The 19,615-nt window shown below is 48.0% G+C and overlaps 1 protein-coding gene across 1 annotated transcript; it reads right to left on the minus strand.

Annotated features, from left to right (window-relative positions):
- Positions 1-1,695: 1,695 nt before the first annotated feature.
- Znf648 (zinc finger protein 648) lies at positions 1,696-3,276 on the minus strand. The gene has a single exon (XM_057769317.1). The coding sequence runs from the start codon at positions 3,274-3,276 to the stop codon at positions 1,696-1,698; it is 1,581 nt and encodes a 526-aa protein (XP_057625300.1).
- Positions 3,277-19,615: the final 16,339 nt, after the last annotated feature.

Genomic DNA, 19,615 nt, shown 5'->3' on the forward strand with positions numbered 1-19,615 from the left:
GGGCAGGAGAGAGAGAGCAGTGGGTAAAGTGAGGGCCTGGGTTTAGATCCCCAGCACCCACATAAAAACCAGGTGTGGCAGCACACACCAGCAAACCCCAATTCAGGTAAGATGGTGACAGGCAGATCCTGGGGGTTTGTTGGACAGCCAGCCTAGCTGAGATAGTGAACTCTAGATTCAGTGACAGACCCTGTCTCAAAAGCTAAGGTGAGGAGTAACAGAGAAAGACACCCCGTGTCCTGCTCCAGCTTCTGCATGCACATACACATAGGTTATTACATAAGTCACATGTTTAAGGATGATTGTCCCAACCAGTCTTTTCTACTTTCCCTGAAAGGCTCATGCTAAATAGTTAATGATAGTTAATATGGCTGGGATATTTAGACCAGCAAGCATACACACACACACATAGAAATAAAAAGTTTGGAAAGATAAATTCCTGTCTGTCATACTTTGGAAGGATTACAAGTGTCATTTGTCTGCCGGCATCAAACATTCTGGGAAGCCACAGATTCCCCAGAGTGTCCAAAAGCCACAAACTCCTGATTTTGCCAGAGTCACTGCCCGCGCCAGTGCTTTGAAGAATGACTGTAAGTAGACAGATTTTGAATAAGTTCAATAGCGGATAGTGATGGGGCATGAAGACATTCACAGTCGATTTTAATGACTTTGACACAAACCCAAATACGCGCATTGGCACCTAGGCGATGGGTACTCTATTTGATTTCCTTCAAATCACAGCTAATGATCCACGCAGATCTAAATGAGCCGTACTGTGGCTTACCAGGAGGAACTCAATGTTTCTCTACAAATGATGCTTGTGGCTTAAGTTTAAATCCTGTGAACAGGCAAAAGCAATGGCGGAGAGGAGACACCTGTGAACTTTATGGGTGGGACCCAGGTGAGGTCCAGCACCACATCCTCCCGTATGAGGAATGGGCCTCTTTTCTGGGTGTCGAAACTGTTCTGAACTTCTGAAATCACTGTTTCCCAAACACAGCACAACCGCCCCCCCCCCCCCGCCCATCTTCCTTGCCTTCTGTACTTCAAAGCCAGCCCACAGAGACATTCCCTCAAAGTTAAAGTCATCTTAGCAGTCAAGTGACACACTAGGCTGTCTGGCTTGATTTGAGTGACCCCCCAGGAGGGCTTTCTTCTGTGGAAGAGTTCATCACAGGGATCATTTCTGAGGATTCCTTTATATAAAAATCAAAAAGAATCTTTCTCTAAAGATGGTCTTCTCAATATTTGGTATGGCTTTGAGGAAAGAACAAAATAGACTTTTTTCATCTGTGTACCCATGGAATCCCGCACAGAGCCCAGCATAGATTTCTATACCTTCTCATTCACTGAAATCCCCTGACCTAAGGAATCCAACTATTGGCCAGTCCCTACATTTTTATCCTTACCCTTTCTTTACCAATTGCTCCTGACCTCTGCGCAGTGGGGAGGCTAGTGTGAACCTGCACTCCTGGACACTGTCTTTGGGATTATCTTGTCTCACAACACATCAAATACATAAAATACATACACCACCCCACGGCCAGCAACCAGGGAGTGGGGGGAGTGACCAGTGAGCCTGGCTGACTTGGAGAGTAGAATAGGACGTGGGTGGGCCCCACCGGGCTGGGTTCCATGCTGTCACGTGAGGTCGAGGATGTCTTAGCTTCTCTTAGCAGCAAGCTAATGGTGCTTTCACTCATTGGAAGAGGAAGGGGCAGGCTCCTTCTTGCAAGTCTCATGCTTGGCTTGATGTCTTTGGAGGTGATTAGAACGGGTAAAGGCCTGGCCGCAGCCCTCACACTTGTAGGGCCTTTCCCCATTGTGCATCCGTATGTGCTGCGCCAACTCGGATGCGATGCGAAAAGCCCTGCCACACTCGGTACAGAGGAAGTCCTTGTCCCCGGAGTGAATCTGTTGGTGCCTCTTTAGGGTGGAGGAGCGGGCGAAGGTTTGGCCGCACTCGGCGCAATGAAAAGGCCTCTCGCCGGTGTGGATGCGCTGGTGGCGCAACAGGCGCGAGGGCTGCGCAAAGGCCACACCGCAATCGGCGCACTTGAAGGGCCTCTGGCCGGTGTGCAGCGTCTGGTGCTCCTGCAGGTTGGAGGATTTGGTGAAGCATTTGCCGCAGGTGGAGCAGGGGAAGGGCCGCTCGCCAGAGTGCACGCGCTGATGCTCCACCATGCGGCTGGCCACGGAGAACTCCCGGCCGCAGGAGGAGCAGCGGAAAGGCTTGGCGCCCAGGTGTGTGCGCTGGTGGCGCAGAAGTGACAGTGGCCTGTTGAAGGTCAAGCCACACTGGGGACACGGGAAGGGCTTGTCGTTGCTGTGCATGTTGCGCTGGTGTTTGCGCAGATCGGAGGAGCGCACGAAGGCCCTCCCGCAGTCCGGACACCCATAGGGTTTCTCGCCAGTGTGGGTGCGGATGTGCTTGCGGTGATCGGAGGACCAGGTATATGCCTTGTCGCAGAAGGGGCATTGGTATGGCCGCTCGCCTGTGTGCAGGCGCCGGTGCTGCTGGAGCGTGCTGCGGTGAGAGTAGGCCTTCCCGCAGAGTTGGCACACATAGGGTTTGGCACCATGGTGCTCTTCGGGGACCTGAAGTTTGCTGGACTTCTGGAGGGGACTTCTGGAGGGACTCTCTTCCTGCCCTCTGCCTCCTGGGTCCACCTGGCCCTGTGCTTTTCTACTGCCCTGCACATTGCCCAACGCTGCTGCTGGGCTTGCACGAGTGACTGAAGTCTGAACTGGGGTGCTCTCGGATCTGGGAAGCTGCTCTAGAGAGTTCTTATCTGTGGAGGACGAATCTGCACTGTTCCGTGACCAAAAAGATCCCTCACTATCCAAGAAACTGGTCGCGACTTCCAAGGCTGTGTCCTTGTTTGCCTTCTTGCCTCCGTCATTGCCCACAGAGTCCCTATGAGGCTGTCTCTGTGAGAAGCCTCTGAAAGGGACACTGAGAGCCTCCTCTAATTGAGGGGAGTCTTGAATCTGGGTGATCTTCAGTTCCTTTTTTCCCCAGTCGGTGGTCCTCCCAGGCATCTCCTCCGGTTTCTGCTCCACATAACCAGTGCTGAAGGACCCAGACCACTTCCCTTCCTCTTCGCTGGCCTGAGTGTCACACAGCAAGTTACTGTCGCTCTGAGTGACTAGAGGGACGCCTTCCCTACCACCCTTGTCTTCACTCTCCAAGTTCATGCTCAACATCCCGGTCTCATGAATCATACTGCCAAGGGACACCTTGTTCCACCTATCCTGAGAGTTCATTTGTGCCATGGTGTGCCAGGCTCTTCAGTTGTCCGCTCCTCCTAGAAAGAGTTTCTGCTTGGCACAGGGTTCCTGCAGAAGGGGCAGAGGATGAAGAGACAACAGTGAGTGTGTTTAATCTTCATAGCCAGAGGATATGAGGGCCCCACCATGGCTCTTTTTCCTTCTGATGGTCATGCCAGGTATCTTGTTCAGCATCGTGGGATGAAGGAAGCTATGGATTCTGCTAAAGCTGCCATAAATCACCCATCTTCCCTTTGATATCCCACTTGCTAGAAGCCCAGAGACAGCTGGAGGAAGAGGAATTTGCTAGGTGCCCACACCTCAAATGCTAGCAAAACAGATGCTCTCTGGGCTAGAAAAGCTAGATGAAACAGGAAGAAACAGGCTTGGAGACACCTCTCTCTTATGGTGTCCCCCAGTTGGAAGACCAGGTTAGCTCCTGTTGCCCCTGCCAGAAGGCAAGTGTGTTATATCCTATAATGGGCATTTGGGGCTGTTTCCCAGTCATTGGGATGTATAGGTCACCTCTTCTGAAAGCAAAAATAATCTCCAGAAAAGTGGAGGCAAGAACGTAAGATACCAGAAAGGTTCCACAAGCTCCCTGTCTGCTTTCACAAGGTCTTCGCAATGGATGAAAAGGCCCTAATTGACATGGAGTGTGAGCTGAGGTAGCCAAGGAGAAAGAGATACCCACCTAGAATTTAAATGGCTCCACTTAAAACCATGGGGATTTATATTTTATGTTCACTTTTAGCTCCAATGGTTTTGGGATTTTTTGTTTTTGCTTTTGTTTTGTTTTGAGACCGGGTTTCTCTGCACAACTGTCCTAACTGTCCTGTCACTTGCTCTTAAGTCAGGCTGGCCTCGAACTCACAGAGATGGGCCTGCCTCTGCCTCCCGAGTGCTGGGATTAAAGCTGTGCGCCACCACCACCTAGTTTAACTCCAATGTTTAATCTTCCCCTAAGTGTGCCATATGAACCCCATAGCATCTCATGCCAAGCACAGCCTACATACCCACAAGGGTACGTGTTCCCCAATTTGACAAGCATGGACTTAAGGTTTGAACAGTAGGCATGAGAGGTAGAAGCCACCTGAGTCTTGGTTTCAATTTCATTTTGCTTTAGCTTGAAGACACAGCTCCCAAAGGGGGAGCTCCCGGGGGCCTTGGAGTGAGAGTGGGAACTAGTCACTGGCAAGTGGGGCGAGCTTGCTTTAGTTTTGAGGGAATATCCTAAGAATGCCAGACACAATGAACACTAACTTTTCCATGGGGGGGGGGAGTGAAAGGGGCTACATTGACTGCTTCCTAGACATGCTTTTACTTATTCCTTCCAGAGACCTTCCAGATAGAGACTGATAGAACCATGTCTTTCCTCCCATCTTATAGACAGGGCCCTGAACCCTAATGAGGTTTTCCTGCCTGCCCAAGGCCGCACAGCTCACAAACATCAGTTCAGGGATTTTCTCTCAAATTCCATGACTGTATGTTGAACCCAAGTACTACTACCCCTTAGCTGAGGCCTCCAGAGCAAGGCCTGTTCTGGGGTCGGGCTCTGCCAAGAGCAGCCACAGCATCCTGAGGGGAAGAGCTGCTACTCCCTGCAGCCATCAAAGCCCCTTGTGTTTGCTCGGCCAGGGAACCTTGGCTGTGCTGGCTCAGCACTGGATTCCTCCCTGTGCTTGTTGACCCAGATTGCCCTCTGCAGGAAAAAGAGGCCAGGTCTGACTGAGTCAGGAAGCCTGCTGTGTAGACTTCTGCCAGGAAGGCAGGAATGTTAGTCACCCAATACTCACTGTTACCAAACTGACTCGCTGCTTGCACCGCCTTCCACCCCCTCCTCAGCAGGGATGGCAGGAGCTGTTTTTGAACTTGGTTGTGTCCAGTACCTCTCTTATTAAACTGGACTCTCCACACTTCTACCTGCTGACTGCCCAGAAGGACTGTGTGTATGAAATGGGGAGAGCTGACGGCGGGGGGGGGGCGGGGGGGAGCCTCACTTTTGATTTTGCACACAAAAGCTGTGAATTAAAGGAAGACATAGTGTAGACCTGCATGTGTCCAGCATTTCATGTCCTCTTGTCTCCTGATTGCCCTCTGGATGCACTGGCCCTGTAACATGTCAGAGTGTGGACTGGTGTATGTTTTGACAAGAAACCAAGTCTGAAATGTTTTCAGCATTGAGGATCTTGGAGAGCAACTGTGTGCACGTGTACCTGTGAAGAGACTCACGGCTAGCAAACTCCAGGTGCTTGGCATGCTGGATCAGGTCTGGAGTCTCTCAGCTGAGGGGATACAGGGATGCTGGGTTTGTCTGTAACAGATACCTAGGGTCTCATCCTCTCTCTCTCTCTCTCTCTCTCTCTCTCTCTCTCTCTCTCTCTCTCTCTCTCTCTCTCTCTCTGACAACATGCTGTGCACATTTCTCTTGGTCTGCTCTGTGGTCCATTCTCCTTACACATTCCTCGCCCATATGCACCGTGTTCTCCACAGCCTGTGCCTTGTTCCCTCCCTCTGGGCCACAGGTAAGCCTCCTCAGAGTGTCAGGCAGTCTTCCTCAGGAGCCGCAGGACAGATTGCTTTCTCTCACAGAGAGCCCCTTGGCTGGTTAGCCACATCCACTGTGGCTAACTAGAGTGGTCCTCCCTTCTTCCCTTTATAACAATTGAAGACCTTTGCTCTTTCCCAGAGCGAAGACTAGGAGGAGATCAGGGGCTTGGGGTATGGTTGTGTGGCAAAATTGGCACAAATATACCTGATCAGGAAGAGGAAGACTGAGAAGGTGGTGTGGCTGGGACTTTTGCTCTCCAGATGCCTGCTTCTGAGGCCAGGAGAGTACAGACCTTTGCTGAACTTCGTCCACACCCGTCAGCCAGCTGTGGACCTAGTGCAGCCCGAGTTCGCTGACTCTGTTCACAGACAGGCTTTAGCAGCCTAGCCTCCGGCTTGCTCCTCCTCCTGCTCCTGCTCCTGCTTATGCCCCTGCCCCTCGCCCTGCACTCCCAGCATTAACTCCAGACACCTCTTAGCCCCTCTCATTAGGCCCTCACTCATTACTCCCGGCTTTCCCATTAACACCTGCTTACCTGGAAAATGCAGACAGCGGCGTGGAGCACCCTGCCCAGGCTTCAGTCACATTTGGCCTCTCAGCTACTGAAACCAGTTTTCCTGTTAGCCGCCGCGATGTCTCTGGGTCTCACACCCTTTTGTGTCCAATGCAGCAGCTTCAAGAGAGGCTCCGGAAGTGGGGCACACATAAGACATTTAACCTTCTTGCTTGCATTCATGGAACAGCCTGGGAAATACAGGGGGACAGACCTCTCTCTGCCTGAACTGAACTGAACCTCTGGCTCTCTCAGTTCCCGCCTTCCCTTCCTGCCACAGCTGGCTCTCCTCCCTTCCACTCCCTCCTCAGAGGCCTTCCAGTCCTCCTGCAGGTGGCCCTAGACCTCCTGTTTGCTCTCACTCCTTCCTCCCACAGAGCAAGTCACTCTTCCTTCACTCCAGCCCTGCTGTGCTCACGAACCTTTAATTTCATGTCGTTTTCTGGGAGAACATTCCAGGGAAAAGCCTGGTACATCCTTCTCTCATTCTAGTGCCCACCTTCTCCCCTAGTCTAGTGCCCACCTTCTCCCCTATTCTAGTACCCACCTTCTCCCCTATTCTAATGCCCACCTATACAGAGATGTGAATTGAGCATGGATGGGGAGTCATTCTTGAATTCTTTTATTGGTCCAATTTTTGGCTCAGAAATGTTTCTGGCAATTTAGCTGGTGCATGAGGCACAGGAAGATGGTTTATGGGTACAGAGTCCAAGTCTGCCCTGGATCATTCTCCGTCTCTGGGTACTGATTCCCATGCCAGTCTATTGTGATGAGAACAGTTGCAAGGCTCAGTAGTTTTGAATTTATAGGCATTCAAATTAATATGGTAGAAAAATACAAATAAACAAACAAACACACAAATCCCCACATCAATTGGTGCTCTTCACTGCTGAGATATCTCCCCACAGCCCTTCTTTTTGTGGCACCGGTGATTAGACATGGCCTTGCTGAGGTTAGGTAGGCACTCTACTGCTGGAGCTACTGCCCTAGCCGGGATCTTCACTGTTAACCATGGCCTTTGCCTGATTCCTGCCTCATTCTCCCTTGGAAACCTTTAATGCAGATCCTCAGAGCTGTGTGACTGTGTGTGTGGTCTTGACAGTCACTACTCCACAAGACATCTTGTCCCTGAACTTGGTTGACTTGATTTCTACCCATCTAACCCATCCCCAATAACCCGAACTGCTACAAGCTGACATTATACAGTAATTGCTTGGCCATCTTTTCATGAGTGCCTTAGCAGAACCAAGGGATCTGGAAAATCCCTAAACCAAAAGGCAAGGCTTTTTGGCTTTATTGTTTAGTGAATAAGTGATTGTCCTTTTGCTGTAGCTGAACTCCCTTTCTGTTACCTATTAATTCCCACGGTTCAGAACTGTTTTGTGAAAACAGTTTCCCACAGCCAGGCCTTCGTTCCTCTCACCTAGGTAAGTGTGGAGATCTGCCTTCCTGCAATTATCTTTATCAGCAGGCATTTGGTCAGAGTTTAGGGTCCAGGCAAACAGCATCCCTTAAGATATTCACAGATCTCCAAGGACATAGAGTTACCACCTGCCCAAGCAGCTGCTCTGGTTTGACTACACATCACTCGCAATCAGAACGGCTGATAGCAGCATAGCCCAGAACTGTTCATTTAGAGGCCTGGGTCTCTTCTTTGCTTAGAGCAGTAAGTCTAACTCCAGTATCTGGTGTATATACTATCTGATCAAGAGCCATCAGCTTCTCCCTGACTGGTTACATAGGTTGCCTAGTTACCTGGTAGCCTCTGTGCGTACTGGGAGAAAAGAAGCGGCATGCTGATTTAAAATACAGTCTGTGCCCTATTCATATTTTACTGAAAATAAATCTTTTGAACCACCTAAAAATATAATGTAGCACACTAACCTTCCCCTCTAGAATTCCCTTATGATTTAATTCCTTTCTTAACTAACTTTCTCCATTAAGGAATTCTCTGGATGTGTACTAGCCAGTCCCACGGATCTGTGTGTGTGTGTGTGTGTGTGTGTGTGTCTGTGTGTGTGTGAAAATCCTTATCTAATTTTCTATGGGGCAAAAGAATTCTGGCCCTGGAACCTGCTAGGGCTGGGGAATTGCTGGTTTTAAGGATATATATGACTGGAAACATTTGTAACATGTAGGACAAGGAAGAATAAGGATTGAGAGAAGAATAAAGAGACATGGACAGACGATTCCTGTCGTGAGTAGACTTATTACCCCTCAGATTTTAACCCTCAGATCTCCAGCTCCCCTTTAGCTATTCATGGCATCTTTAATTGAACCCTGAACTGGAGCCCTAAAGACTAAAGCCTCTAAGGTTCCCATTACTGAACTGTCTGTTTTTCTGTCACCCTTACAGGAAACTGTAACCAGCGACTAATTTCTATATGCCCTGGGATCCCCATGTGAAATTGTCCAGACTCCTTTCTGATTTTCAGGACATGTTGGCATTCTTACCATCTCGACAGTATGAGGCAAGCATCCTCGCGGTTAACAGGACCTGGGTGGCCTGGATGCTAACTACATCAAGAGATCATATGAGCCCCTTGTGTCCCTGAGGGTAAACAGAAGCAGCACTTTCATTTCCCGATCACATGGTTCCAAATAGTCACACAGAAACATATGTTAATTACAAACTGTTTAGCTCTACCACCTAGCATTATTCTGCCATGTGATAGGCCAAAGAAGTTTCTTTATTAAAAGCAATGGGATTAAAACATATTCACAACATACAGAGGGGTTATCCCACAATGCCTTAATTTCTTCCCTGCTATACCCAAATGTTTTGTATCTTTTCTGCCTGAGATTTTTCACCATGCTAATGACCTACATACAGAGGGTAGGTGGAGTCTCAGAACTGTATTCTGGAGTATCTTGTATTCTAGGTCCTTTGCACTTTGGGCAACACAAGCATATCTCTGTGTCATTTTGTCTTTACAAGCTTGCTCTAAAGGCCACAAAGCATTGAAGAGTTGGCCTAGACCATACTCTTGTCCTTCTTTTTAAGAGCTGGAAACTGTGGAGGAGGCTCAGTTGGTAAAGTGCTTGCCTTGTGACTTTGGATCCTGAGCATCCACATAAAAAGTCAGATACAGCTGAGCATCTGTAATCCAGATGCTGAGGAGGCAGATATGGGAGGACCCCTTGGGTTTTCTGGCCAGCCAATTTAGCCTATTACGTAAATTCCAAGCTAGTGGGAGATACTGGGAATAAAATCAAGGTAGAGAAGCAATTGAAGGAGACACCCAATTTTGACCTCTGGCCTCTATGTGTGTGTGCACACACTTACCCCCACATAAACACCTACGCTGGCACATACAAAAACATATACAATAAGTAAATAAGAAATCTGTTGTTCTCAGATTTGCCTCAGGCTTGCAAACAAGGAGGGTATTGTCTTCACTTCTATTTGCAGGTCTCCTTTAAAATCTGGCATTCCCCTCACACACACACCCCGAGCTGTCCAACTTGGCAGTGTGCAAATAAGGATCTGCCTGCCTGTTGTGGAGGAGGGAAGAAAGGAGCCATTGAGGGAGAAGCCTGAAGCACAGGGATGGGATGGGCACTGGCCTCTTATGAGGTGCCGTGGCAGAGCTCAGTGCTGCTTGTCAGCCATACAGGCTGGACGGAGCTGAGTGGTGTTGCTGGGAGAAAGGCTGTGCTGTCTTTCCACCTTCAAGGATTCTGGGGACTTTTGGTTGAGTCCACGAACAAGTGCTATCCCTGGACCCAGGACTAGACTGCGATACTCGAGAAGTTCCCCAAGTCCTGTCTAGATCTTTAAGCTAGGGTTGCCTCTCCAAGTTCCCTGTTGCCTGTGGCCAGCAGTCAGTACCGGATCCAAGCAGCTCTCAAACACTGGGAACGATTGATGAGGCACAGGGCCATCTATTCTATGCCTCAGCCTTTTACCACCCTCAGAAAAGATTCATGGATCCACCTGAGTGTCCTACGCATGCTCAGGGCTCTCTGAATATTCTTACTCTATCAGACAGCAAAACCCATTAGTAATCGTATGCCCACAGAAAGCAAAACTCAGCCCTAAGAGGACTCATTACTCAATTTTGAGTGACTTGGCTTTAAATCTCAGTTCCATTTTATTTGGTCTTGATCAATGTATTTAACTTCTTTAGACTTCCCAGGTGTAAAATAGCAATAAGAACACCTTCATGAAGACAGAAGATAGTGGCTCACACTTGTAATCCCAGTACAGGAAGCTGAGGCAGGAGAATCTTGAATTTACTGCCTGTCCAGGATACATATTGAGTTGAGATACAGGTCAACCTAGGATACATAGTGAGACCCTTTCTCAAAGAAGTATACACACACACACACACATATAAATATATGTGTGTGTATGTGGATATATATTAATAATATTGTTGTGAAATAAAACTAATCCATTTTTGGAAACACAGCCCAGTTTTAGCTATATAGTATCCACTTGTACTGGCTGGTTATGCGTCAACTTGACACAAGCTAGAGTCATCAAGGAAGAAGGAGCCTCAGCTGCAGAATTGCTCCATGAGATCCAGCTGTAAGGCATTTTCTCAATTAGTGATCAATGGGGGAGGACCCAGTCCATTGTGGGTGGTGCCATCCCTGTGCTGGTGGTCCTGGGTTCTATAAGAAAGCAGGCTGAGCAAGCCAGGGAAAGCAGCTCTCCTCCATGGCCTCTGCATTAGCTCCTACCCCCAGGTTCACGCCCTGTTTGAGTTTCTGTACTGACTGCCTTCAATGATGAACAGCAATATAAACATGTAAGCCAAGTAGACCCTTTCCTCCCTCACCATGGTTTTGGTCATGGTGTTTTAACACAGCAATAGCAACCCTAACTAAATCACCATTCTTTACATACGCATGTGTGTGTGAGTACATGCTTTCATATATGTGTGTGTTGATGCATGTGTCTGTACATGGCACATATAGAGGCTAGAAATTAGCCTCAGGTGTCATTAACCTCTGCAGGCAAGCACCTTGATTTATAAGATAGGATCTCTTATTGGCCAATCCAAGGTCAATTACTGGAGTTCACTTGAACAGTCTAGAAGACAGGCTGGCCAGCACACTCCAGAGATTTACCTATGTCTGCCTCACCAGTGCTGAGATGACAAGTGTTTGTCCCCAGGTCCATGTGTGCTATTTTTTATGTCAGTTCTGGGCATTAAACTCAGGTGCTCATACCCCTGCATCAAGCACTTAACTGACTAAACTGTACCCACCCCAGCCTCCTGCTCTTTCATAAATCATAACTTACATTTTATCCTTGAACTAGTAGAAGCTTTCCAATGTCCTTGCCTCATCTCTGCTGTTCTAGAAGTTGCTCTGAACCATTCTTACCTCAAAGGAAGTTCTTCTTCTGGTTCCCTTCATCTCCCCTTGCCTCACATGTTCTGCCTGGGGGAATATCCAGTCATCTGGGGAGCCGGGAGTGCTCCCAGAAGCAGCAATGTCATAAATGTGTGCCCTTCATCGTGTGCTACCCTTGGTGAATATGGCAATTAGTGATGGGGTGGGAAGTTTGTCCTGCAGATAAGATGTCAAGCATCAGAGGACTTCATATGTCAGCTCTCCCAGTAGCTGCTGCAGAACAGCGCCCAGCTGAAAGCCTTCTCTTCCCTACCCCCCAGCACACCTGCCTCTGTACAGGAAGGAGGCCCGACATGCCTGCCCTGGAACCTGGCTACAGCGTAAACCTTACCTTTACTCCTTGTGATTTGTCCGAACCTTTCTATGTCTTAGTGGATGATAGATCAGAACCCACAGAGTTAGGAGGGTTAAACAAGATGCTATGCTTTACAGAACACACTGGACAGACAAGCAATTGCTATTAATGAGATGTAACCCGGGGTGGGGATCACCTCTACCTTCAGTCCAAATACAGAGACCCCTACCCCTGACTCCCACTGCTGTCTCTTCCTCGTGCTATCCAAGGACCTTCCTCAGGGAATCATTTAGAACTCTTGGGTGAACTTCCAAAATACCAGCCTTGTTGCACCTTCCTAAAAACTTCTAAAGCCCCTAGCCCACGGATATGAGAGAATTAGCTACAAGCAGTAGATTGTTTTTTTTTAATTTTTTATTAATTAATTAATTAATTTAATTATTAAAGATTTCTGCCTCTTCCCCGCCACCACCTCCCATTCCCCCCTCCCCCAATCAAGTCTTCCTCCCTCCTCAGCCCAAAGAGCCAAGCAGGTTTCCCTGCCCTGTGGGAGGTCCAAGGACCACCCACCTCCATCCAGGTCTATTAAGATGAGCATCCAAACTACCTGGGCTCCCACAAAGCCATTACGTGCAATAGGATCAAGAACCCATTGCCATTGTTCTTCAGTTCTCAGTAGTCCTCATTGTCCGTTATGTTCAGCGAGACCGGTTTTGTCCCATGCTTTTTCAGACCCCGGCCAGCTGGCCTTGGTGAGTTCCCGATAGAACATCCCCATTGCCTCAGTGTGTGGGTGCACCCCTCGCGGTCCTGAGTTCCTTGCTCATGCTCTCTCTCCTTCTGCTCCTCCTTTGGATCGTGAGACTTCAGTCCAGTGCTCCAATGTTGGTCTCTGTCTCTGTCTTCTTTCATCGCCTCATGAAGGTTAATATTCAGGAGGATGCTTATATGTTTTTCTTTGGGTTCACCTTCTTATTTAGCTTCTCTAGAATCACGAATTATAGTCTCAATGTCCTTTATTTATGGCTAGAAACCAAATATGAGTGTGTACATCCCATGTTCCTCTTTTTGGGTCTGGCTTAACTCACTCAGGATAGTGTTTTCAATTTCCGTCCATTTGTATGCAAAATTCAAGAAGTCATTGTTTTTTACTCAAGCAGTAGATTGTTATTAAAAAAAAAAAAAGCCAAATATTCATGTTCTCTTTTGACTTGGCCTTGGTCCAGGGGAAAACACACCCCTCCAGGTGACAGAGGCCCCTCCTCTTTTGTCCATGTCCCATCTCAGCTGTGGTGCTTTGCGGTACCTCCATAAGTCTCAGGTATTTGAATACTTGGTCTCCAGTTGGTGGCCCTGTTTGATCAAAGGAAGCTTAGAATGTGTGGCTTTGCTAGAGAAAGTCCGTCTGCGAGCAGGCTTTGAGGTTTCAAAAGCGCACACTGTTCCCAGTGCTTTCTCTCCACTTCCTATTTGTGGTTCTAGATGTGATTTCTAAGCTGTTGATCTGGCCACCATTTTCTCCCTGCTGCCCGCTACTTCCATTCTGCCATCATAGACTCTAACCCTCTGGAAATGTAAGCTCAAAACAAACTCTTTCTCCTACAAATTGCCTTGGTCATGGGGTTTGATTGCAGCATCAGAAAGAAAACTGGCACCTCAGTCCTGGGACCTTGCAGAAGGCAGAGAAAAAAAAAAAAAAAAAAAAAGAAACCTTTGTAAGATGCCTACACTGTCTGTGCTCCTTTTGCCTTTGCTGGTGGTTCCAGGCTCGGGGATGGAAGGCTTGGGGAGGCTATGAGTTGCTGCATATCTTTAATTGATAAGCAGATTGAAATAGAACACTCTGATCTCATGTCCACAGGATTCTATTTGTGGATTACCAGAGTCCTGGGGTAGCGTAAAAATGATTGAAAAATTAAATATTAGAGATCATTGGATGCTGCCCTCTGTTTTCCAGATGTTAAAATATACATGTTCGTTTATTTTCTCTGCCGTGCATTTATTCATGCATCCAATATTTGTTCTCCTTCATTATGTCAGTGTTTGCCGAACTACCAGACAGAACCTGCAAGTAGGGCAAGGATCATTTTAGCGCCACAGCCTATATTCTTTTTAGAACACACTATACCAAAAATGTCTTGCACACAGGATAAAACCTACTGTTTAGGTAATTTTGATTTTAATTATATATATATATACACATATGTATATATATATGAAATATGTATGTGACAGTTATACTGTGTCTTGATTTTTTCTCCCTTTTTATTTTTATGTTATTTATTTATTTAAAACTTGACCTTGACTTGTCACTAGAGTTGTGAGGAGGGAACCACAATTGAGAAAACACCTCTGTAAGATTAGCCTGCAGGGAAGGGAAGCTGTGGAATTTTCTTAATTTGTGATTGATATGGGGAGGTCCAATCCATTGAAGGAGGTGCCACTCCTGAGCTGGTGGCCTGTGTGAAAGAAAGCCAGCTGAAGCTGGGCATGGTAGCACATGCATTTACTCCCAGAACTCAGGAGGCGTGGGCAGGGGGATTTCTATGAGTTAGAGGCTGGCTTGGTCTCATGATGAGCTCTAGGCCAGCTCAGAGCTACATAGAGAGACCCTATCTCAAAATCAAATAAAAAAATGCAAACAACAACAACAACAAAAAAAAAAAACAAAAACAAAGAATTTGAGACTGAGAAAGCCTGAGAAAACCATGAGGAACACGATAATAAGCAGCATTCCTCCATGGCTCCAGCTAGGTTCCTGCCCCAACTTCCTTCTGTGATGAACTATACCCTGAAAAATAAACCCTTTCCTCCCCAGTTGCTTTTGGTCATGGTGTTTAAACACAGCAATAGAAACCCTAACTAAGACATAATGAAAACTGTATTTTATATTCTGATTGTTTTGAGGCCTTGGAGGTGCCCCAAACTATATAGGTTATGGCCATTGCTGGTAGTTGCCCACTAGAACTGGATGGTAATATCGTGTTGCTGAAGACACCACAGACTGCAGCTACAAAATATAGAGAAACCATGCTAGAACTGAGCTGAAAGTTTCCTTCCTTCTCAATAGCCTTCTTAGTGCTGGAAATGACTCTACAGACAAGTAGGGGGAAAGAGTCAGCCATGGTCTTTTCCCCAGCTGTGGCTCTCGAAGCGAACAGCGGCTAATGGAGACAGTCATGTTTGGTAAAAGGTACTGAGAACAAGCGACTATCGAAGACCGAGTCTTAAACACACACAGCACCCTTCCATGGCTCAAAGAACATCGTGGAAAAGAGGATAGGAAGAGGGTGAGAGCCTGAAGGTAGGAAGGAGGGCAGTGAAAGGCTCTCGGATGGACATCGCAGGACCGTGAACTAACAACAGCTGGGGTTGTCTGCATAAGCTTGCACAAGGCAGAGGCCATAAACACTCATTGATGGGGAGGGTCTCATGGGGCCCCCACCCTCTAGGGGAGCTAATAGCAGTCTATGGACACTTGGGGAGAGGAAGTCATTGTCTTTCGCCATGTGTCCACCAATGAGTGGCGATCCAGTGGACATGATCATGATCCGGTGGGCAGCTTCGAATCTGTGCCCAGGCCAGCAGCCCTGGCTAAGCCCAGTCGGGTCACAACACAAAAACAAAAACAACCGAAAAGTCGGAAAGTGGGATAGGAACTTGGTTGAAGATGGAAGGTGACTAGGGAGACGGGGGTAGGAAGAGGTCAAGAAAAGAGATGAACGAGATCTGACTGTATTATAGACATCAATAAAATCACCAATTAATAAATTAATTTAAAAACAAAGCACTTGGAAAAAAGTCAACTTTATTTTAACCATGCTGTACACAAGCATAACCGGAGGGCCTAATTACGATAATTCGAGGCTCATGGGGCCCACAAAGCACCTAGAATCTGTGTTCCAAAAAGTCCCCTCATTATCATGAAGCATGAGTCACACCTGCGCCAAGGAGAAGCCAAATACCACGCTGGCACGGAGAGGAGCCGGCTCATGCCTTGCTCTGCAGACTTTCCGTGCCTGAAAACTCAGAACCATCTGCAGACCCTGCTCTCTGAAGGCAGTTCGGAGGACAACAACGAAGAAGGGATAATTGGCTTTGCCTGGGCTTTGAGAAGTCTTCCCTTAAAGGCTTCTGCGCTGACTTCAAAGGATGAATTTTGTGTTTGTCAAGCAGAGGACAAGGACAGTGTCTCTCAGCTTTCAAATTCCTCCGCATCTTTTCTGGTCCTCATTCCCCTCCCTGGAAGAGCAGCCCCAGTTAGTTCTCTCTGGACCAGACTGGCACCTCCTGACTCCCAGTACTCGGGCTCCCCCTGTGGCTCCCAAGAACATTGCCACTGGGGTTCTGGCTTCCATCCCTGCAGCAGAGAAGCAACGGGCTCTTCAGTCTTCCCAGGTCACACCACCTACAGATACTGGCAGAGGTACAAGAGGCCTTTTTTTCCCAAGGCCCCCATCACGCCCACATGCCTCTCCTCACAGCTGTCTAAGTCGGCTGCCTGAACACAGAAGCAATTCACAGAAGAGAAGGAAAGGCGACTGAGGTTTCCATAAAAACACACCCCCCTCTTCCTCTTTCAACCGCTGCACGGCACATTGCTGGAGAAGGCCTCTCTTCATCCTGCTCTGGCTGCGGGTATGAAGCCAGATTTCTGGAAAGAAATTTCCTTTTCTGATGCTGCACTTCTCTGAACGGGTGGACTCCTGGCCAGGGTGAGCTGAGGTCAAATTTAGCCTCAGACCACTGCAGTGAACTCTCCAGGCACAGGCCAAGTGTGTGGCGCTGGAGGCAGAAAATGTGAAGAACCACAGATAAGAAAACCAAACAAAACAAAAGCAAAGCAAACAAACAAACAAAAAACCCAGAAAGGAGAGTCCCATTACCCCTATGCCCTGTGATTCCACGCAGCAGTTAGTGATGTCTACCGGTCTCTCCACATGTGGCCCCCAAACTGAAGGTAACTTCTGGGCGCATCTGGTCTAGCCATTGCTAGCAGAGCAGAACTGGCTATGCCTTTTTCTAGTTCAGTTATTCACTAGACGAACAGCTTTGGTCTTGCTTGATGGTCACAGCATGCTGGGCCCCACAGGAATGGCAGCTTCATCTGTCTACTGTGCTGTATATAGTTGGACAAGTGGACTTGTGCCTCTGGTTGAACTGTGTCGTAGGAAGCAGGCAACAAGACAGAGTTTGGGTATAAGACATCAGTGAGAGACCAGTACCTCTGGAAGGAAATGGGGGGTGGGGGCAGCAGGATAGGCCTCAGGCAACCTTGGCAGGAAGTTTTACAACAAAAGCTTGCTGACTAGAATGTCTAACACTAGGCTAGAGGCGAGTGTGTTCTGGTACACAAGTCAAGCCGGGCAGTGTTGGCGCATGCCTTTAATCCCAGCACTTGGGAGACAGAGGCAGGCAGATCTCTGTGAGTTCGAGACCAGCCTGGTCTACAAGAGCTAGTTCCAGGACAGGCTCCAAAACCACAGAGAAACCCTGTCTCGAAAAATAAAAAAAAAAAGAGAGAGAGAGAGAGAGAGAGGAGAGAGGCGGGGAGGCGGGGAACATAGGAGGATGCGGCCCTACAAGGCTCCTATGAGCTGAGGCAAACCCTGGATAAGCCGACAGCTAGCGGGGGTCATCTGCTGACCACACTGCCTGCTGGGTCCACACAGCGAGCACTCTTGGACAGAAGATCAGGACAGCACAGCACCGTGTGAGCATGACTGCTGGACCTGGGAGTGACGCCTATGTCTCCCCTCCCAAGCCAGTCCAGTGGAGAGGCAGTTGGTAGGAGGCGCTGTCACGGATCAGAGGCCTGTCCTACCCCTCTTCATGCGGCTTCCATGAACACGCCCTCTTCACCTCCCCTCACCCCATTTACTCTGCAAGCCCTCCACACTCTGGCTTCCCTCCCCCAGTTAACTGAAACTGCTCCGGGGAGACATCTCCATATGGGATGATCTTTTCAAGGCCCTTGCTCGAGCTCTCAGCCTCAACCAACTGGGTGGCCTTTCCCTCCTGAAAACTCTTCCCTTCCTGGACCTCCTCATATGATGCTAGGCTTTTCTGTTGTCCTCCACCACGTCTTAGCTCCAAACGTCAGCATTTGCTGGAGTTTGGCCTAAGCTCTGTTCTCCTCTCCTTCCTTCCTCTTGCTCCCTCCTCTTCCCCCTCCCCCTCCCTCTCCTATCTCCTCCTGTCTCCCTTCTCCTCCCTCTCCCTCCTCCCATTCCTCTCTACAGTTTGTACATTATCTCATCCATATCTATGGCCTCAAATTCCTTCTCTATTCTAACAACTACCAAATATACATCTCGGGATTCTAAATGTGTGTATTCCTCTGCCTACTTAACTCATTAACATCCTAAACTTAACCATGCAGAGCTGAATTCCCCAAACCTGTTCCTCTCCCAGACTTTGCTATCTCAAATATAAATGTCACCATCAACAATCAAGTTGATTTAAATTTAGGAGCGGTTTTTCTCTCTCCCTCCTAGCTCATGAATCAGCACATAGGAGTCCTGCCCTTGTTTGGGTTTTCTCTATTGCCACAACTGCAGTGATCCTTTTTAAAAGTCATGAATGCATTCAAAAACCCTGTCTGGAGAGCTTGCTATTCTAGAACTGTCCCAGGGTGTGGGGATCTAGTGAGGGATTTAAAAAAATAAAATAAAAATAACAAAGGAGGGAGGAGCAAAGGAGATGAATCCTCCTCCGGGCTTGCCCAGAGTTCATAGTCTAGGCAGGATCAAGAGGAGGCTAAGCAGACCTTTAGAGGCTGATGAAACCCATGAAGTTGTAACATGAGGGCCCAGCTTGTTGGGGTTTCCGTCCTGCCCAGTTTTCACAGTTGTTAGGTCCCAAAGAAAATCACACAGAGGTCTCCATAAGATTATAAATTGATTGGCCCATTATCTCAGGCTTCTTATTAGCTCTTGTAGCTTATATTAATCCATTATTCTTATCTATGTTAGCCACATGGCTCAGTACCTTTTTCAGTGGGGCAGGTCACATCCTGTTTCTTCTCGGTGATCTTCTCAGGACTGCCAAAAGAGCTTCCTTCTTCCCAGAATACTCCTGTTCTCATTGCCCCACCTTTACTTCCTGTCTGGTTGTCCCACCTATACTTCCTGCCTGGCCAATCAGAGTTGATTTAAAACATAATTGACAGATATAGAATTGTTCTCCCGCACCATGAAGTGCTATCAAGAAGAGTAAAATAAGGAAGTGTGGACAGAACAAGAGAACGAAGTGGGAGCAAACGGGGGATGACTAGGAGGGCCTCTGAGACAACTTTCAGCAAAGAGCCAAAAGAGGCAAAGATGGGAGCCACATGGAGAGAGGGGAGGTGTTTGCACAAAATGGGAAACCAAAGGCCCTAAGTTCAGCTCTTGCCAGGTCAGATGTTATCATTCACAAGGTTCACATCTGGAAAGACTGTTGAGGATGTGTGTATAGAATCTTCTGGTAAGAAGAAAGCTAGTCAGTAGGAACTAGCTTCCAGGTCAGTCCCAGCTTCATTTTCCCATGCACTATGGCTCGGGTATGTGGTATCTTCAGCAATAGGGTCTTACCATCA

The sequence above is a fragment of the Chionomys nivalis genome, chromosome 5 (assembly GCF_950005125.1).
Source record: "Chionomys nivalis chromosome 5, mChiNiv1.1, whole genome shotgun sequence".
Classification (NCBI taxonomy): domain Eukaryota; kingdom Metazoa; phylum Chordata; class Mammalia; order Rodentia; family Cricetidae; genus Chionomys; species Chionomys nivalis.